This window comes from Camponotus vicinus, unplaced genomic scaffold (assembly GCF_025532165.1).
Source record: "Camponotus vicinus isolate PSW18456_S1 unplaced genomic scaffold, iyCamVici1.0 SCAF_7, whole genome shotgun sequence".
Taxonomy (NCBI): Eukaryota; Metazoa; Arthropoda; class Insecta; order Hymenoptera; family Formicidae; genus Camponotus; species Camponotus vicinus.
This window is the reverse complement of record NW_028141979.1, coordinates 14,190,950-14,212,257: the sequence shown is the minus strand read 5'-3', so window position 1 is coordinate 14,212,257 and position 21,308 is coordinate 14,190,950. Positions and strand designations below refer to the sequence as shown.

The window sequence follows — 21,308 nt, the reverse complement described above, 5'->3', positions numbered from 1 at the left end:
CTCACTCACTCAGCTGCTTACTCACTTGCTCACTCACCTTGTAGCAGCGTAGCGAATCTTCATGCTATGTATTGTTGTTATCTGCTGCACGGTTATGATTGCTAGAGATGCGCGACACATCGAAATTTTTTCGATTATTAGTCTCACACTCGATTGACACAATACAGATTACACGATAACGAGTTTACTGTTTATTCACTCACTATTGATTTATCGATACCAAAAATTACTTTCAAAGAAACGCGAATGCAAACAGCACATGACTCGACGCGAAGCGACGGACCGCGGAGACTGCGCGACCACAAGAGTTATGTTGCCAGAAACGCGACACGCGATATCTAACAATCGACTTGCGCGTGGCGCGTGATTGACGCGAGATAAGACGAACGATCGGCTAAAACCTTCGCATTGCGAATGCGGTAGAAAACATGAAACGTATAATGACATACTTAAAAAATTAATTATTTATTATAAATAATAACTATTTCTAATTATAATAAATAATTATTATTTTAAAAAGCATGTGTTGTACGTTATTACGTTTTCGAAATTATTGCATTCACGATGCGAAGATTTAAGTCAATCGCAAGAATAATGTAATTAAAATTACATTTGGAAAAATTTATTTTTATTCTGCTCACAATGAAATGTTCCAACGTGAAAATGTATTGGTCGCTCTGAAAAGAGCGGATTGACTAAAAAAAATTTTAAAGCAGATGCTCAAAATGCCCGCCATCCATCCTAATGCAAGCTCTCATGCGTTTTAATAAGTTTCTTTCGACGTTTTCCATTATTTCTTCGTCAATATTCCAAATAGCGAATCGTAATCTTGTCTCCAGATCTTCAATATCTTCGGGAAGCGTTTTATAAATTACTTCCTTGCAGTATCCCCATAAGAAAAAATCTAGAGGATTGAGATCCGGAGATCTTGCGGGCCAACGTATCGGGCCGTACCGACCCATCCAGCGTCCGGGAAAATTCTCGTTTAAGTAATTCGTAACGATCCTGGCGTTGTGTGGCCCAGCACCGTCTTGTTGGAAGATAATATCGTTTCTTTCAAATAATGGCACATCTTCTAAGAAATGTGGTAGATTTTCTGTTAATAAATCGACGTAGGTTCTTCCAGTTAAAATATCTGGAAGAATAACTGGACCAAGTATTTCAGTGCCCATTATTCCAGCCCATACATTAATCTTCTAACGAGTTTGAAAATTTCGAAATCGCGTGACTCTGGGATTTTCTTCGCTCCAAAAGTGCATATTATGCACATTAAAAATTCCTTCTTGTGTGAATAGCGATTCATCGCTGAATATCACACGAGAGGAATATCTGGGATCTCGATCGACGTTTCGCAGAAAATTTTCATAACCTTGACAACGCTATTCGAGGTCATAATAATGTTGCTGTGTAATGCGTCACATAAAACCCTATAACTTTTGTATGAAACATTTTTTTTTTAAATGCGTATTTTTCGAAATATTAAGGGGTTTCCACACTTTTGGTAAACCCTGTATATCTATTATCGTTTAATAAAATTTAATTTAAGGTCAAGAGAATATAGTTAATTGTAAGTAAATAAATTTAATATCAAGCAATCGAAAAAAACAATTAGATAACAAAATAAATTACTCTTTTCTTATTCTATATTATTTCTTCTATTTAATAAAATTAATAAATGTGTAATTTTATAATTGCTTTAAATGTTATATTTGTATAATAGAATGCTTCTTACTTTAAATGTTTAAATGTTTTATATATATATATATATATATATATATATATATATATATATATATACATGATATAATGCTTCTTAGATTACATAATAAGCAATTTAGTTTAATTTTAATTTTAGAAATAATATATTTTAATAATTTTAACAATGCAATACGTTCTAGATTAGCAGAGATTTTGGAAAACAATTTCAATATGATATTTCTTCAACAAACTTTGGGAACCGTTTTCTTGTTCTGTTTAACTTTGTATCATGCAATTGTGGTACGTACAACTATTTTAAAATAAAACAAAAAACTGCAAAATATATGCAACAATTGTAAAAAATTACTGTATGTATGACTGTACAAAACTGTTTTACAAAATAGTGTTATTTTAGTTTTAAAACAACTGTTATATTAATATTATTTATAATTATTGTTATTTATAATTATTTATAAAAAAGTTATGTAAAATAACTATCCTAATTTCTTAAAAATAATGATATAAAAAATTGCACCTAAGAAAAACTTATATAATTTTAAATAGAAATATTTTAATTGGAGAAACTGTTGTACAAGATAATTTTAATTTCCTAAAAAATATAAATATTAAAAATTAAAATTTTATCCAAAAATTAGAATTAATACAAAATAAAAAAATAAAAAGGTTTTAAAAAACTTAACATTATGCTAATTTCAATACTCTTTAGCTTAGTTTATGTACGTGGTGCTTTTTTACCTTCTTTTAAGAAAGTAAGTTTTTATGGATTTTATTATTTTTTTAAATATAATGTCTTTAAGCGCGCGCAAATTATTTTAAATGTACAATTTATATAACTTATTTTGTTTAAAATATAAAATATATAAAAGAATATTTAATTTAAATATATATTTAGTAATATTAAGAGTAAGTGTGCAGTATTTAAAATTATTTTGAGAAATTTATAGTTTAAAATTAGCTAATATATGTAATAAAATTATTAAGCTAGTATAAATATTGCAGGAAGTGTGTGTGTGCTTATACAGAAGTGAAGCTATATATTTTCCTTTTGTGTAGTATTTTTGGATAGTTAGAGCAGATAATCACCTCATGTTACTTGTTATAAGATTATTTATTTATTATAAATAAATACGCTCTTGCGCAAATAAAATAACTTGTGCTCTTATGTGTGCAAAATAATACATACAAATCAGTTTTAATGGCAATGCGAGTCAAATGTCGATCTTATAACACAGTTCTTTATTATACAAAACAAATAAGTATGAAATAATAAATACAAATGTGAACAGTTTGCGAACGTTTGGACCCTATTTTTGGGCCATCTTCAGCGCAAGTGTGATGATTGAACAAATAACAAAAGTTTTACATCGGAGTCAATTATATTAAAAGCGTGCCGTCTAAAATTATATTAACATTAATTCGGTGTCTCATTATTTTGACGATGCCTGTAATAAAATCAGTTAAAATTTTGTCAAAGAAAAATTATATTAAAATAAAAAACACAAATTGAAATAATTTAAATAAATAATATAAACTGATATAAACTAAAGATAAAATTAAGTAAATTAAATTAAATTAAAATTAAAAGGTTAAGAGGTTAAAATCTTATGTTAAAGTCAACAACAAATCAGAATAATTTAAATAAATATAAACTAAATATAGAATCAGATAGAATTAAAAATTAAAAAGTTAAGAAGTTAAAACTACGAAATTTAGACTTACTTCCAGGCATCGAAAACAATGACAAGCCGTTGGAGGCAAATAGAGACAGATCAACATCTTCGAAGATAAAGATCGACTAGTCTTCACTGGATAACTGTGACTTATTTATAAACGTTAAAGCGAGTCAAATAATGTACAGGGTGTATAAAAAGTACCGGGACGATGAAATATCTCGAAAACTAAGCATTTCAGAAAAAAATGTTTCAGATAAAAGTTGTAGGATTTTAAAAGACCTATTTACTGGCGCTATGAGTTTAACCTTGGGTGGCGTCGCCAAGATCAGAGCAAGGTCACCTAGAATTTTTTAAATGAGACCCCCTATCTTTTTGTCTTTTAATAAATAACATTTCAGAAATCAATCTTTTAGTCGAAAAAGGTTCCCGATTTAAAATCTGCACCTCATCCCAATTAAAAACATAATCGAAATTAACCCTGTGATTAGTGATGACAGATTGAGTATTAGTGTTACATCTAATATGACTACGATGTTCGTTGATTCTGGTGTGTAATTGTCTGCTAGTTTGTCCAGCATAAGATGCATCGCAATCAATACAATTTAATTTGTATATAACATTTATGGAATTAGAGAGGTAGGAAGAGGGTCCTTATGAACCCTGATGAAACTTCTCATTTTATTAATACTATAGTACGAGAGTCGAACATTCAAATCTTTAACGATATGTTTGAAACGCTCGGAAATTGAAGGAACATATAGTATAGTGAAATACGTAATGGAATCATTTGTATTTGTGATTTGAGCATTATTGACTAAGGAATCTGATTTAAAAAGGTGTTTTTTAAGATGGTCCAACCAACTATGGAAAATAAAATTTAAAGGATATCCATTGTTCAAAAGAATGTTGATAGCCATTTTGATGTTTTTATAATGAAAAACAGGGTGGGACAAACGGAAAACCTATCAAACCAATTATTGTGCCTCTTTTTTGGCAAAGAGGATACTGAGGCAAAAAGTGCAGGTATCTACCAGAGAAGGTATCTTTATGATACCAGTCAAAAATTATAAAGTTATTGTCTGATATTAAAGTTATATCTAAAAAATTGATTTTATTGTCTTCGGCAATTTCCATTGTGAATTGTAAACGAGGATGGAAAGAATTAAAAGTATCAAGAGTATGATTGGAAAAAGGAAGGAGGAATAGCTAAAATAACATCATCCACATATCGTAAATAAAATGGAGGGGTAAATTTTAAGGAATGAAGTGCTTTATTTTCTAAATCTTGTAACACTATGTCGGCTACGATAGAAGACAGGAGGGAGCCCATCGGGGTCCCAAAGGATTGTTTGTAAATGATATCGTGAAAAAGGATGAATCCAATATAAATTTTACTGCTAAGAGAAATTCATTGCGTGGTATGTCACAATTTGGCGAGATATTATTCCATCTGGAAGAAACACTGTCAATAATCAAATCCGTCGGATTCCCATCCCAAAAGATGTACAATCTTTGTTACAGTTGGGCAAGAATTTCAGTCTTCCAATACATAACAATGATAAGCTAACTATGGAATTCATTAAAATTTTTAAAAACAACATAAGAAAGCTTCCTGCGGTTAATCAATTAGCTATTCGAAATCAATCTTTAAATATTATGAACAATTTACCTTCTTACTCAGTAGTGACTCCAGGAGATCTGGCAGGAAATCCCTCAAGCTGAAATCAGCAGATGCATTAATATGGGGAATAGACTAAATGAGGTGATTAATCGAAAGAGCGACAACACTTCATTTTAAATTAATAGCACGCGCACACACACACACACACACACACACACACACACACACACACACACACACACACACACACACACACACACGCATACAGCAGAGAGGGTTTGGAGTCATTAAATACCACGGGACGAACCATGGGGTCCTTATCGCTGCTGACACACACACACACACATACACATGATGTGCGAACTCCGATCGAGCAACCTCCTCGTGGTGCACATCGGGTGACGCGAATGCTGGCGGTACTTAACCAAAATCTTGCAAAATGCAAGGTTTACTTTAGAACCCGATAACTCAGCTCCTAGGCATGCTAGAGCAATTTTCTTTACGGCATTTTACGGCATTTTAAAATTCCCAACTTTAAAACTGATATAGTGACATTTTTCGCTACGTCCTTGCTTTGCCAGTGGAAGGCTATAAAGTCATGAAATTTTCAGGACTCTAACACTACTTGCTTTTGGTCTTCGCAAAAAAGACAGTTTAATGGGACGGAAAATTTCACTTAAGCCATTTTAAAGTAGAGGCTTCACCCTTTAAAACGCGTTAAGAGAAATTGTCCTGCGATCCTTAGAACCTGAGATACAGCCTCTTAAAAATCAACAAAATTTGCAGGTTTTTAAAGTGCTCCCCTAATTGTTTTGAGTAGTGTGTATATATTGTTGCGCCCGCGGAGCGATATATCTCGAAGCGCGCGCGGCACAACTATCGGCACACGAACACACTCGCGCACCCGCGTACTTGGGAATAAGAACACGGTTCTTTGAACACGTACTTCCCGCCGACAAAATAACGGGTGGCGAATACATCCGCAGGGACGGGACACGGGGGCGCAACAATATATATATACAGGTTGTTCTAAAAAGGTATGTCAAAAATTTAAGGAGATATTCCTCACACCTGAAGGATGAAAAAATGTTATATGGACATAGGTGCGGAAATGCTTATTTCAGGAGTTATGTTGAAAATACTGTTAGCTGTATTACTTACCCAAGGAAAAATTTAGGATTAATTATTGTAGACGACAATCGTTTAATTAGGTTTATTTACATTTGGTTTTAATGTGACCTTCAGTATGTTACAATAAATGTTGAAAATGTTCACCATTTTCCTGAATACAAGCAGTGCCACCAGTGCGTGATATTCAAGATCATCGTGACCGTATCACTGCAGGTTGCGAGACAATCCGTTGTACGCCAGGCATTTTTGACGTGTCCGTGAATCGATGCGTCGACGTGTCACTGCTTGTACCCTAACAACACATGTAGATACTGAGAATGTTCGAAGAATATCGCAAAAATACAATGCATATATTCTCAGAACATTCGAGATACATACTATGATATACTAAGTATATACTAAGAATGCTCTAATGTCCGCCTATTTTGGTTAATACCAAATACTGAGAATATCTTGTAGTATAATTCATATATATAATAGAAATACTTTTAATAAATGCAGTAAACGCACATACTATTTATCATTTTAATTTCAAATAATCTTTTTAATATTTTGAATCCCAACAAGGAATCCAGAACAACTAAACTACTAAACAAGTGAAAAATTTTAAATTAAGTCAGTTTATTATAAATTAAACTGACTAAAAAGAAAAAAGAAGAAACTTTGGAACTCATGTTAGTACCAGTCCTTTATGTCCATTTCATCAAAAATTATGTACGAGTTTGGTGGCGCGCGTAGCGGCAAAATGAGGAAACACATGCAATATTATAGAGTATCCTGAAAATATACGAGAAAGAATATACTAATACGAGATATTCAAAGTATATTCTGAGAATATATGAAAAATAATATACAACAAGAGATGTTATGGGATTATTCTCACAAGGAAAGGCACGGAAGTGTCCCCCTCCGATTTTGATGAGCTTTTAATATGTTGTTTTCTAGACAAAAATAAGGGACACGTATTTTTTTATACGTGCCCATACGCGTGTTTAGGGGGTAAAACACCCCTTTGAAAAAAATCGGTTTTTTCCTTTCAAGATGAATATTTCAGAAACTACAAGAGATAGAAAAAAATTTTCAAATTAAAAGTTAAGTGACTTCAAGAGTACTTTACAATAATTACAAAAAAAATTTTTGTTTTTTTTAATTTTCAAAATACCCCCACCACTAAATATATTTTTTTTTAATTTTGAAATTTCTTTATTACCATGTGAAAGGTTATTTTTTTACGAATCCATCCATACATAATTAAGTTATGTTTCGAAAAGTATCATTTTCAAAAATTAATTATAAACTTCTCTGTAATACGCTATTCGTGTCCGTCCATGCACTCGATTTTTCGCGCAACACATCCTGTTTTTCCGTGATAGAAGATAATTAACAGATACATTTGAAAGACATTTTATATAATTATCGGAAGTTTTTATCATGTTAGACATTTAACCCTAAGCAGTTGGATACATAATAAATATCAAGACACAAAAATAATATATTATATAAATTGTTATAGTCTGAAAAACTATAATTTTACATAAATTTTATCATTAAACTGCGATGGAATGTTCGTGAACCGCGTAAAACCGCCACCTCAGCGAACCACGCGCGAGTTCGCCAGAAATGCGAAAATGCATACGAAGGGTTTCGACTTTCAAACGCCTTCGCCACAAAGTTCACCATGACCTCATGTTGCTAGGCAATCCCCTCCCAAATTTGGCTAAAAACTAGTGAATAAAAACTGCTCACCGCGAGCGCGCGACGGACAATCGTTAAGAAAAAATCAATCAATAAAGAGTGTATCTGAATCTGTTGGAGCGAGATAGTATAAAAGGTTGTTGTTTTGCGAGTGTAACGTATCGTTTAATGGTGTACTAAATCGGTGCGTGTGCTCTTCTAAGTATTTATTGATATTTTAAAGATCTATTAATTTATATTTTTCTTACGATTTTCTTACTTTTGTGGCTGTGTAAAATCACAATTATAACATAAATTTTTATTATTTTAGAATATTAAAATTTTTTGATCCTTATAACTTTTGTGAAATAAATAGACGTTTATACAAAATTACCAACGAACATTTATATAAAATTACCGTTTGTTTTATTGAACAGATTTCTCAAAGAAGAAGAAAATTTAAAAAAAGGTAAAAATAAATACAATAAGCATCAAATAAAATTTATCATTCTTTAAGCATAATTACTAATTATATTTTTGACATATATGGCACGCCGTTTTGCTATTTAATATCATCATAAAAATTCTATCACATTAAAATAATACTCAAGAAAAAGGAATTATTATTATGTCTAGACATATTTATAATTCATCAAATTATTATTTAGCTATAACATAATTGAAAATGCAGAATTCAAATTATGTCTAGACAAAAAATTAATTCTAAATTTATTTTATGTTATAACATAAATATTTTTCGGAAATAAAAATTATGGACATAATTTTAATTCCCGAATTTTTATTATGTACATAATTTCAATTACCGAGTTAAAATTCATGAATTAAAATTATGCACATAATTTTAATTCCCGAATTTCCATTTTGTACATAATTTCAATTACCGAATTAAAATTCACGAATTAAAATTATGCACATAATTTTAATTCCCGAATTTCCATTATGTATATAATTTTAATTCCTGAATTAAAATTCACGAATTAAAATTATGTACATAATGGAAATTCGTGATTGGTGGCAACACTGCACGTCTACGCGCGGCGTTACGTTCGATATCGCGGCGTTAAGCTTTGTGTTCACGATGCTAGAAATCGGTCCGAATCCTCGGATCGAAAAATGTGTAGCCAATTAATATGCAGTTTTTACGGAAAAGCAGCAATTTCATTGGCTACACATTTCTCGGTCCGAGAACTCGGACCGATTTCTAGCATCGTGGACACAAGGCTTTACACATATGCCCCCGTCCTACGAACGCAATCTCAATGTATAATGTGTCTTTTGCCGCGTTTTTACATAACCTTAAAGTTCTATGTTCAGTTAATGACATTTCCCCGTGTTCCTCGATGACTATTTTCAATAATATGGTTTTCAATCTTTCATGTAATCAGATAAAATAATTGTTTTTACGGTAATTATTCAGTTTAGGGGCCTCACCTCAAATATAGATAAAATTACTCATTCGACGCGTTTTTGCACGAAATGACCGAATCAGAAAAAAGTGTCGCTCTGCTCCGCGAAGCGAAATATTAATGCTTAAAGTTGAGGACTATTCAGGTTAGAAAATCTGTCATACTGATGACACTAGCGCACACACACACACACACACACACACACACACGGGGGGTGCAGGGGGGGGCCTTCGGCCCCCCTTCCCGCACCCACCCCGTCCCTCTCGCTTCGCGTGGAAAGTTGCAAAGTGGAACCTCGCTTCGCGTGGAAAGTTGTATCCTCCTGCACCCACTCCGCCGGCAGGGGTGCCTACGGTAGGGTGCAACATTCCACGCGAAGCGAGGTTCCACTTTGCAACTTTCCACGCGAAGCGAGGGGGACGGGGTGGGTGCGGGAGGGGGGCCAAAGGCCCCCCCTTGCACCCCCCCCGTGTGTGTGTGTGTGTGTGTGTGTGTGTGTATGTGCTAGTGCCATCGGTATAACAGATTTTCTAACCTGAATAGTCCTCAACTTTAAGCATTAATATTTCGCTTCGCGGAGCAGAGCGACACTTTTTTCTGCCAGATTCGGTCATTTCGTGCAAAAACGCGTCGAATGAGTCTAATTTTATCGATATTTGAGATGAGGCCCCTAAACTGAATAATTACCGTAAAAACAATTATTTTATCTGATTACATGAAAGATTGAGAACCATATTATTGAAAATAGTCATCGAGGAACACGAGGAAATGTCATTAACTGAACATAGAACTTTAAGGTTATGTAAAAACGCGGCAAAAGACACATTATACATTGAGATTGCGTTCGTAGGACGGGGGCATATGTGTAAAGCCTTGTGTTTACGATGCTAGAAATCGGTCCGAGTTCTCGGACCGAGAAATGTGTAGCCAATGAAATTGCTGCCTTTCCGTAAAAACTGCATATTAATTGGCTACACATTTTTCGATCCGAGGACTTGGACCGATTTCTAGCATCGTGGACACAAGGCTTAACGCCGCGATATCGAACGTAACGCCGCGCGTAGACGTGCAGAGTTGCCACCAATCACGAATTTCCATTATGTACATAATTTTAATTCGTGAATTAAAATTCACGAATTAAAATTATGTACATAATGGAAATTCGGGAATTAAAATTATGTACATAATGGAAATTCGGGAATTAAAATTATGTGCATAATACAAATTCTGGAATAAAAATTATGTGCATAATACAAATTCTCTATAAATATTATGTCTTAACATAATAAAAATTTCTTTCCATTTAAAATTTAATATGAAATCTAGGATTAAAATGACAGTCACACGTAATTTTAATTTTCAATTTTTATTCTGTTATAACATAATTTTTATTTACCGAATTTCTATTAGGACATGACATAATTTTTAAATCGTGATTTTCTATTATGTCGTAGCTTAATTTTAATTCACTGAATTATTATGATAGCTTACATAATTTATATTCCTACAATTATTATTTTGTTACGATATAAATAAAAATACATTAATATTATCTCAACATAATAAAAATGAATTAATATTATATCTTGACATAAAAATAATTCCACGTATAGGCTGTATATTTCTTTATGATTCATATTTTGAATCTTCTTTCATCGATGAAAGTGCCTCTAAAAGTGGCTTATAACCAATCAGAAGGCTTATAAAGTCACTTTTAGAGGCACTCTTATCGATAAAAAAGAATTTAGAATATGGACCTATGTATTTTGAATTAATTTTGTCAAGATAATTTTAATTGATTTTTATTATGTTATAACATAATAAAAATGATGCCGAAAAACTATCTACTTCAGTTTAAATCAATTATTGAATTTTTATTTTAGGTTAAGAAAATCTTATTAATAAATAGCAAAACGGCGTGCCATAGACATATGTATATTTTATTATGTTTTTACAGCAAAATGCAATTCAATCCGCGGAACGTCATAATACTTCTGTTTACTGCCACTACTTTTAATTTGCCACAAACTCCTGTTACAAATGAAGAAACAGAAGTAAAAGAAAAAATAGAAAATATGCTGCAAAAAATGTATGAGGAAAAATTTGAAATAGATGAAGAAGATTCTCTTGATTTTCTAAATTCTTTTGATATACCTAAAACAGAATTAGTAACAGACGAAGATGGAGATGAAACACAAGAAGCATCATATTATGTAAACGAAATGATATGTGTAAATGATAACATCCCAATTGAATATAAAAGAAATCCTGTTGAGTTTTGGAAATCTGCTGATTCAGTTAAAAGAAAATCGTTAGAAACTGTAAAACATAGATTTCGGAAAGTGACATTACTACGTCAATTACGAAGATGGGAAGAACAAGTTAACAGAGGTGGGACTAAATTGCAGAAGTTAAAAAAAATTTCATCATATACATTAGAAAAATTTCAAGAAGGTCTAGAGCAGGGGTGTCGAACTAGTTTTTTCAAGAGGCCAAATTTCAAATTTGATTATTGTCCGCGGGCCAAATTAATATCAAATTATTGCCCTCTTTTCGTTATCCAGGGATTACCACGTGGAGGTGGGTCAATAATAATCCCCATTTTTGTTTTTTTTGTTTCTTTTTAATTTTTTTAGTTTTTTGTTTTTTTTTAGTTTTTTAGTTTAGTTTTTTTGTTATGTTTTTTAGTTGTTTTTTTAGTTTTTTTGTTATATTATCATTATATTATCAATTTAGTTATGTTATATATATGTATTTCTAAATACGAATTAATGTGAGAATTGCGATTTGCTATCTTTGATTATCTTGGTAAACTCAGGGTTGTAACTAGTAGTAGCAGCAATCAAACAATCTTCAAGATGACGGTCAGTCAGACGACTTCGAAACTTATTTTTCACATAATTCATTTTTGAGAATGTAGCTTCGCAAACATAAGTTGATCCAAACATTGTTAATACAAATAAACCTATCTTTCGCAAATTAGGATAAGTTTCATCGGGCAAATCAGTCCAAAATTTGGTTATCTGTGTTGCTTGATAGCTTTCCTTCAATACACTGCTTTCCTGTAATTCGATAGTTTCCAGTTGAAGTCTTGCTTTATCAATATAACTATCGAAAAGATGCATAGCTTGTGTAACCCAGTTACCATTAGGTTTCATAGACAACGGATTTTTCAAAGCAGTAAGCAAATCAGAAATTTGGTTAAATTCTGAAAACCGCGAAAAAAATTCGATCTGTACATCTTGTAAAAACTTAACAAAAATGTCCATGTCAATGTCTTCATCAGGATTTCTTTCAATATGAGTTTTCAATGAAGGAAAGTGAAGCAGTTCCTTCGAATTTAGATCGTTTTCGAACAATTGCAATTTACGCTGAAATGATTTTATTATTTCGTATACATCACAAAGAACCTTATTCTTGCCTTGCAAATGTTTGTTCAGTTCATTAAAATGGAAGAATACATCGCCCATAAAACAAATTTTGCTAATGTTCTCTATGTTACTCAAAAACTGGAAGTATCATTAGCAATTTTAGTATTTCTGGACTCAAGAAAATTTCGAATTTCTGGTAGTAAGCATATCAATCTATTCAATACATTGCCTTTACTTAGCCAGCGAACATCATTGTGAATAAGCAAATCTATGTATTCGCTATCACATTCTTGTAAAAATGATCTTAATAAACGATGTTGTAGAGCCGAATGCGAACGCAAATAATTAACTATTTTCATAACTATTGTCATGACATTCTTAAGATTGTTAGAAAGTTTTGCGCAAAGAACAGATTGATGAATTATGCAGTGAAAAGATATAATTTTGGAATTTAGATTTCTCATGAATGCAATGAAGCCATTAACTTTGCCAGTCATAGCCGGTGCACCATCAGTTGTTATCGAAAGAATATTGTCAAATAAAAGATTGTTAGACTCCATGAACTTTTGTAAATTTTTAAATAGTATTTCACCGGTTGTGTAATCGTGAAGCGGCAATAATGTTAAAAGTTCTTCTTTGAATTCACTCTTCCAAAGATATCGAACATAAACTGCCATTTGTGAAATATCAGAAATATCAGTTGACTCATCAAGTGCAAGTGAAAAGAATTTTGCTTTCAGCAGATCATGCAAAATATTTTCTTGGACTGATCTCGAGCAAGACTCGATTTTTGCAGCTACCGTGTTGCGTGACAAAGGAATTTTCTTGAAAGTTTCGGAAACTTCTTTTTTATTTTCGAAAAGCGTATTCGCGGCTTCAAGTAAGCATAACTTAATTACTTCAGAGTAAGAAAAAGGAATCATATTTTTTGCTATAATCCAAGAGATTCGTAAAGAGGTTTCGGCGCATTTTTCCTGCTCAGTCAGAGCACGTTTCATTATTAAATTTGATTGTTCACGTGAGTTTTGAAGCGATACTATTTTTTCATTACGCAGAGGTCCTTTTGGATATTCTCTGTCATATTTAGCGGCATATTTTGAATTGTAATGTCGCTTCAAGTTTGCGGCCTTGTTAACCGCCACGGTTTCATTGCAAATTAAGCACGTTGGCTTGGCATCTTTGCTATCAGGGAGAATGAAGAAATACTCTTCAGTCCAATATAATTGAAAAGCTCGATTCTCCGAATCAACTTTTCGACGCTTAGGCCCGAACATTTCGATTATCAGAGAAGCAAGAAACGCAGATAGTTTTGAGCGAAATTGAGTAAAAACAAGTGATAAGCAGCAAGTTTGCAAGTTTATACGAGCAAGCAAAGAAATGTGAAAAATCGTATTCCTATTTGATTAGAATCTCGCACGGGACTCTGAATATAACTGAGATTGCCTCAACTTTACTCCTGAACAAAGAAATTCAGGATCGTCGCATGAGAGCTGCACGAAACAATCGACGAAACACGTCCTTATTGTATCGATATCACTCACGCTACTCACGTGCGTTTAGCCGCGCTCAGGGCCTAGGCACGTCCACAAGCCGACTCGCGAACCAAAGCGCTCCAGCGATAGTGCGAAACAGAATAAACAAAAAAGGAGAGTTTATTCTTTTTTGTTTAATCTCCGCTTCACTCCACCGAGGTGACGGAGAGATCGAAGGCAGAGCTGCCAGATCCGAGACGCAAGCAACCGGCAACCGTGAGTGGAGGGGGTAACGGGCATGTGAGCGTGAGCGTACGTGTGAGCTCGGCGCTTCGGCGAGCTCACACGTACGCTCACGCTCACATGCCCGTTACCCCCTCCACTCACGGTTGCCGGTTGCTTGCGTCTCGGATCTGGCAGCTCTGATCGAAGGACTCCAGCTCGCGAGCCGGGGCTTGGACGGGTCTGATTTAATACTTATAAAAAAATTGTATGCATCATTATAAGGTTTTCTAATAATATATAATAATATTTCTAAATTTTAATATTTTGGAATACGTTTGCGAGCCGGATCGATAGGCTATGCGGGCCGGATCAGGCCCGCGGGCCGGACGTTCGACACTCCTGGTCTAGAGAAAGGTGTAACTATTCACGACATTGATATTGCTCGATGGGCCCTCAAAGCGCAACAGGAGATTAATGTACCAGGATTTACAGCATCAAGAACATGGGTAAGGAAATTTAAAATAGCACATAATATTGTTTCCCGTAAAGTCACAAAATTTGTTACAAAAAAATCTATAAAATCAAAAGAATCTCTGGAAGTAGAAAGCAATAGATTTATCGAAAATGTAAAATATTATATTACGCGTTATGGATATGAAAATATATATAATTCAGACCAAAGCGGTTTTCAATTAGAATTTCACAGTGGTCGTTCTTTAGCAATCCAAGGTACAAAAAAGGTAGAGTGCACAGCACAGTCAATATCGGCAATTACACATAGTTACACTATACAACTAACAATTTCAGGCGATGGTAGATTATTATCACCTCTTTTTATTGTTTTAAAAGAACCCACTGGATCATTCGGTCCAAGAGTAAAAGAAACAATGTTTAAGGAGAACAATATTTTTGTTATGGCCTCAAAATCTGGAAAATTAACATCACATCATTTTGAAATTTGGTTAAAAGAAGTTTATTTTCCAAATGTTGGTTCTAAATCAGTTTTATTATTGGATTCTTGGACTGGACATTGTCTAAATATTATTGCAAAAAATAAACCAGAATCTGGTGAAGATATGGTTTTTTTAACTATACCAGTAGGAACAACGGGTCAAAGACAACCATTAGATGTGTATGGTTTTCGTTTGTGGAAAAATTTTATAAAATATTTTTCGCATATTGTCATACTTCTAGATTTAGAAATTAAACTTCATTCACGAGATGCCATTTTAAAATTGCAATCTTTAACACACTATCAATTTTCATCATCGAGATTTAGAGATTTATTTAAATATGCATGGCATAAAAGCGGTTATATTGAAGATAGACCAGCACAATTTGAAACGCCAGTTGATTTTTGTTTTAAAAAAAATTTTAAACCAACATGCGATGTTTGCGGCAATATTGGTATAATTACTTGTGCATGGTGTAAGAAAACGCTATGTTTACAACATTTTTTTCATGATCACCATCTTTTCATGATCACCGTAACAATTTTGAACCATAATTTTATTTACGTACATAATTATACCAATGCATTTATATATTTATATTATGCAATTGAATTATACAATTGTTATAAAATTTCTTACTTGTCTATTTAAGGTTGTTGTTTTGAATGTCCTTACATATGTTTCGAATCTTCAGTACAATTTTTAAATCGATTCACTAAAGCGTTCACAAGTTATAATGATTTTAATTTGCACCGAATTAACATGTGTTCTTATGGGAAACGTATAACCACGTCGATTCAAATGACAAAAACACATGGAAATAATATTCAGAATTTGTTTAAAATTTGCAAAAGTGTAGTTTAGATACGCAATTTATCATACTCAAAATACACCAAAAGTGGATATATTCGTCAATATTGATTTTCAGCTACTTTTTGCTGGGATTGTACATACAAAGCATCCTTAATAAAAAGCATTATATATTTATATATGATTTAATAAATGGATATTATAGATTTATGTTTATACCTTCTTTTATCTTATCCTTTCTCCTCTTATTGATGATCTTTATAAAATTGTATGTTACAATTACAAAATTTTCATATATATTACTTCTTTTATAATATTATTTACATAAGTGTTATTATTATTATTATTATTATTATTATTATTATTATTATTATTATTATTATTATTATTATTTCAACTTGTGCCATCTTAAATTAAACAAGTTTAGAGTCTCGTGCGTCATTTCATACATACATTTTGAGCTTATTTATACTCAACGATTTAATATCTTATCACATATTAAATATAAATTTGATTTGTAATATCAATGTTATTCTAGTTATATACGCAAAAGAACGTAATTACATAGATAAATGTATCTGTGTTAGTTATCTTTTATTATAGAAAAACAAGATGTGTTGCGCGAAAAATCGAGCGCATGGACGGACACGAATAGCGTATTACAGAGAGGTTTATAATTAATTCTGGAAAATGACTTTTCGAAACATAACTTAATCATATATGAATGGATTCGTAAGAAAATAACCTTTCACATGGTAATAAAGAAATTTCAAAATTAAAAAAAAAATATATTTAGTGGTGGGGGTATTTTGAAAATTTAAAAAACAAAAATTTTTTTTGTAATTATTGTAAAGTACTCTTGAAGCCACTTAACTTTTAATTTGAAAATTTTTTTCTATCTCTTATAGTTTCTGAAATATTCATCTTGAAAGGAAAAAACCGATTTTTTTCAAAGGGGTGTTTTACCCCCTAAACACGCGTATGGGCACATATAAAAAAATACGTGTCCCTTATTTTTGTCTAGAAAACAACATATTAAAAGCTCATCAAAATCGGAGGGGGACACTTCCGTGCCTTTCCTTGTCAGTATATTACATCTGTAACGTATATTTACAGTATGAGTATAGAATATTCGAATGATATCATGTGCTGTGTGGGTATTCAGGAAAATGGTGAACATTTTCAACATTTATTGTAACATACTCAAGGTCACATTAAAACCAAATGTAAATAAGCCTAATTAAACGATTGTCGTCCACAATAATTAATCCTAAATTTTTCCTTGTGTAAGTAATACAGCTAACAGTATTTTCAACATAACTCCTGAAATAAGCATTTCCGCACCTATGTCCATATAACATTCTTTTATCCTTCAGGTGTGAGGAATGTCTCCTTAAATTTTTGACATACCTTTTTAGAACACCCTGTATATACAGGGTGTATCGTAACATGTGGGACCCACTTCAGAGATGGATAGGAGGCACACCAACAATGAAAAAAGTTCATATTAACATGTATCCTATTTGACCTTGTTACAAAGTTACAGGACGTTTAATAAAGATAGGTCGTGGAGGACCTACAGCCTGGCCTGCTCGTTCCCCAGATTTAAATCCATTAGATTTTTATCTATGGGGCCACTTGAAAGCAATTGTGTATTCTGCACCCATTGCCAGTGTTGAAGTTCTACGTGCACGTATACAAGAAGTTTGCCAAATCCGACATACACCTGGAATATTTGAAAGAGTGCGACAGTCTTTGATACGGCGACTGCGTGCTTGCATTCAGAGCGGGGGTAGCCATTTCGAGCACCTTATATGAATGTAACCGGTTACCGGTTATTTAAATATTAAACGTCCTGTAACTTTGTAACAAAGTCAAATAGGACACATGTTAATATGAACTTTTTTCATTGTTGGTGTGCCCCCTATCCATCCCTGAAGTGGGTCACACATGTTACGATACACCCTGTATATACAGGGTGTAACTGGAAAAGCGCCCACGGAGCAAATAGCGTTATTCCTGATTAAAAATTGAGTCAAAAAGTCCTGAACCATTTCTTTCTATGCTTAATAAAGCGGTAATTATTGAGTAAAGTTGCGCCAATAAACATCGACCTTTAGCCTCCTTGTTGAAATTTTCTTTAAGGAAACGCTTTTGACGGAAGAAATATGATTTTTAATGCAAAATAAAGTTTTTCGCATTATTACAACGCATAAGAATATTGCACGATAGCGGCATGACATAGCGTCGTAGCGGCGGAGCGCTCACGCACACTATCAGACGCGCGGCTCACTGATGTACGCCCGGCTAAAGGTCGGTGCTTATTGACGCAACTTTACTCAATAATTACCGCTTTATTAAGCATTATAGAAAAAAATGGTTCAGGACTTTTCGACTTGATTTTTAATCAGGAATAACGCTATTTGCTCCGTGGACGTTTTTTCAGTTACACCCTGTATACATATACAGGGTGATTCTAAATAACTTTATGCTTTTGCAAAAACATAATCTTGACCGAATTCTAAGACGATTTTTCCTTTGGCAAAATTTCGTCCGAAGCTTAGTTTTTGAATTATTAAAGGAAGTAGTTAACGTATGACGGGTCGAATACAAGAGGCAGGCAAGGGTGACGCGATTCACCGTCAGATGCGGGTGCTTACGCGGGGCGCCTGCTGCGATCAGCTGGTCGCTATACACATACATACACACATGCGAACACATACATTCTCTCTCTGTCTGTCTGTCTGTCTGTCTGTCTGTCTCTCTCTCTCTCTCCCTCTCTTTTATTCGCTCACTCACCTGTAATTTTTTTTTTTTTTTTTTACAAGAGAGGGGAAAATGCATTTTATGCATACCCACCGGTCGATCCAATGAGTTATGTGGGACTCGAGTACCAAGTCGAATTACCAACTCGGTACTCCCTACCCACTAAAAACCCCTCTCTTTTCACGAATTTCCTTTGACACACTGTCCTTCTGACTTCCCGAGATCTGTTTTCACATAACGTCAAAAAATAGTTATTATTACCTTGTTCGATGACTTTTGATGTATTGCTGTAATTGCTTGAAGGAGAAATGAATTTTCCGATAGATCGTACGTTCTCAAATTTAACGTAGATATCACGTTGCAAAAGACAAGAAATCCACACTAAATTATTAACTGAAAGTTTTTCTCCTTTCATGAACTGTATTCTTTTATAAACTTTAACGTAATCACATTTATTTACTCACTCGATGAGACGAGAAATTTACTAATGACTCTCACTAATCACTATTAATCACTGTCGAATAATAACTGTTAGCGATTAAAAATCACTCGATGAAAGAAACGCGCGCGGACACGTTTCTACACGACGCGACAATGCGACGATAATTACTCGGCGACTGCAAGCAGTTTTTTGTCATGGTAGGTTGCGGTAGGTTAAGGTACTACTGGCGCAATCGAACGCGATCATGTGTACGATTGAAGAATGCGGTAAACATAATAAACATTTAACATATTAATATTATTATTATCATGAATGTGTGTGATATCCATACATCGTATGATATCTATTTAAAAATTAATTAGATTAAATAAGTGTTTTTAAAATATTTATTACTTTTACTATTATCTTAAATAAATATTTAATATTAATATTTTATATGATAATAGTAAAAGTAATAAATATTTTAAAAACACTTATTTAATCTAATTAATTTTTAAATAGATATACGATGTATGGATATCACACACATTCATGATAATAATAATATTAATATGTTAAATGTTTATTATGTTTACCGCATTCTTCAATCGAACACATGATCGCGTTCGATTGCGCCAGTAGTACCTTAACCTACCGCAACCTACCATGACAAAAAACTGCTTGCAGTCGCCGAGTAATTATCGTCGCATTGTCGCGTCGTCGCGTCGTGTAGTAACGTGTCCGCGCGCGTTTCTTTCATCGAGTGATTTTTAATCGCTAACAGTTATTATTCGACAGTGATTAATAGTGATTAGTGAGAGTCATTAGTAAATTTCTCGTCTCATCGAGTGAGTAAATAAATGTGATTACGTTAAAGTTTATAAAAGAATACAGTTCATGAAAGGAGAAAAACTTTCAGTTAATAATTTAGTGTGGATTTCTTGTCTTTTGCAACGTGATATCTACGTTAAATTTGAGAACGTGCGATCTATCGGAAAATTCATTTCTCCTTCAAGCAATTACAGCAATACATCAAAAGTCATCGAACAAGGTAATAATAACTATTTTTTGACGTTATGTGAAAACAGATCTCGGGAAGTCAGAAGGACAGTGTGTCAAAGGAAATTCGTGAAAAGAGAGGGGTTTTTAGTGGGTAGGGAGTACCGAGTTGGTAATTCGACTTGGTACTCGAGTCCCACATAACTCATTGGATCGACCGGTGGGTATGCATAAAATGCATTTTCCCCTCTCTCGTAAAAAAAAAAAAAAAAAAACGTGAGTGAGCGAATGAGCGAGAGAGGGGGGGAGAGGGAGAGAGAGAGAGACAGATAGACAGACAGAGAGAGAATGTATGTGTTCGCATGTGTGTATGTATGTGTATAGCGACCAGCTGATCGCAGCAGACGCCCCGCGTAAACACCCGCGTCTGACGGTGAATCGCGTCACCCTTGCCTGCCTCTTGTATTCGACCCGTCATACGTTAACTACTTCCTTTAATAATTCAAAAACTAAGCTTCGGACGAAATTTTGCCAAAGGAAAAATCGTCTTAGAATTCGGTCAAGATTATGTTTTTGCAAAAGCATAAAGTTATTTAGAATCACCCTGTTATGTATGTATATATCATATATGGTTCATGAAATTTTTAAAAATTTATATTTAAAAAATGTTGAAATTAATAAAACATTATTATTTTTGCAATTTTATATTATGGAGAGATACAAAAAGAGATGTCAGTGAAGTTGGCATATCATTTTCCAGCAGATCAAAATTAAAAGGAATTCTTCTCGCATGCAATTGAGTTTTATAGTTTCTGAGATTTATCAGTAATAGTTCTGGTCATTTTATTCAAAAAAACCGATCGAAAAAGTAATCCGCCAATTTCTCGCAGCAGATCATTTTCTAGTAGATAAAAAATAAAAGGAAGTATTTCTCGCATGCAGTCAAGTTCTACAATTCCTCATACTTTTTAGTGAGAGTTCTACTGATTTTACTAAAAAAAAGTCAACAAATGTAAATCTCTTACATGTAGAAATCGAAGTAAGAT

The 21,308-nt window shown here is 33.2% G+C and overlaps 1 protein-coding gene and 1 pseudogene across 1 annotated transcript in view; both read left to right on the top strand.

Moving 5' to 3' along the window:
• LOC145974198 (odorant receptor 4-like) overlaps positions 1–21,308 on the top strand; it is a 113,029-nt gene that overhangs the window by 76,285 nt on the left and 15,436 nt on the right. Inside the window, exon 5 of the mRNA XM_083104013.1 lies at positions 1,899–1,998. Coding sequence (XP_082960139.1) covers positions 1,899–1,998 — 100 coding nt within the window. The remainder of the gene's footprint in view (positions 1–1,898; positions 1,999–21,308) is intronic.
• LOC145974981 (uncharacterized) lies at positions 11,207–15,370 on the top strand (annotated as a pseudogene).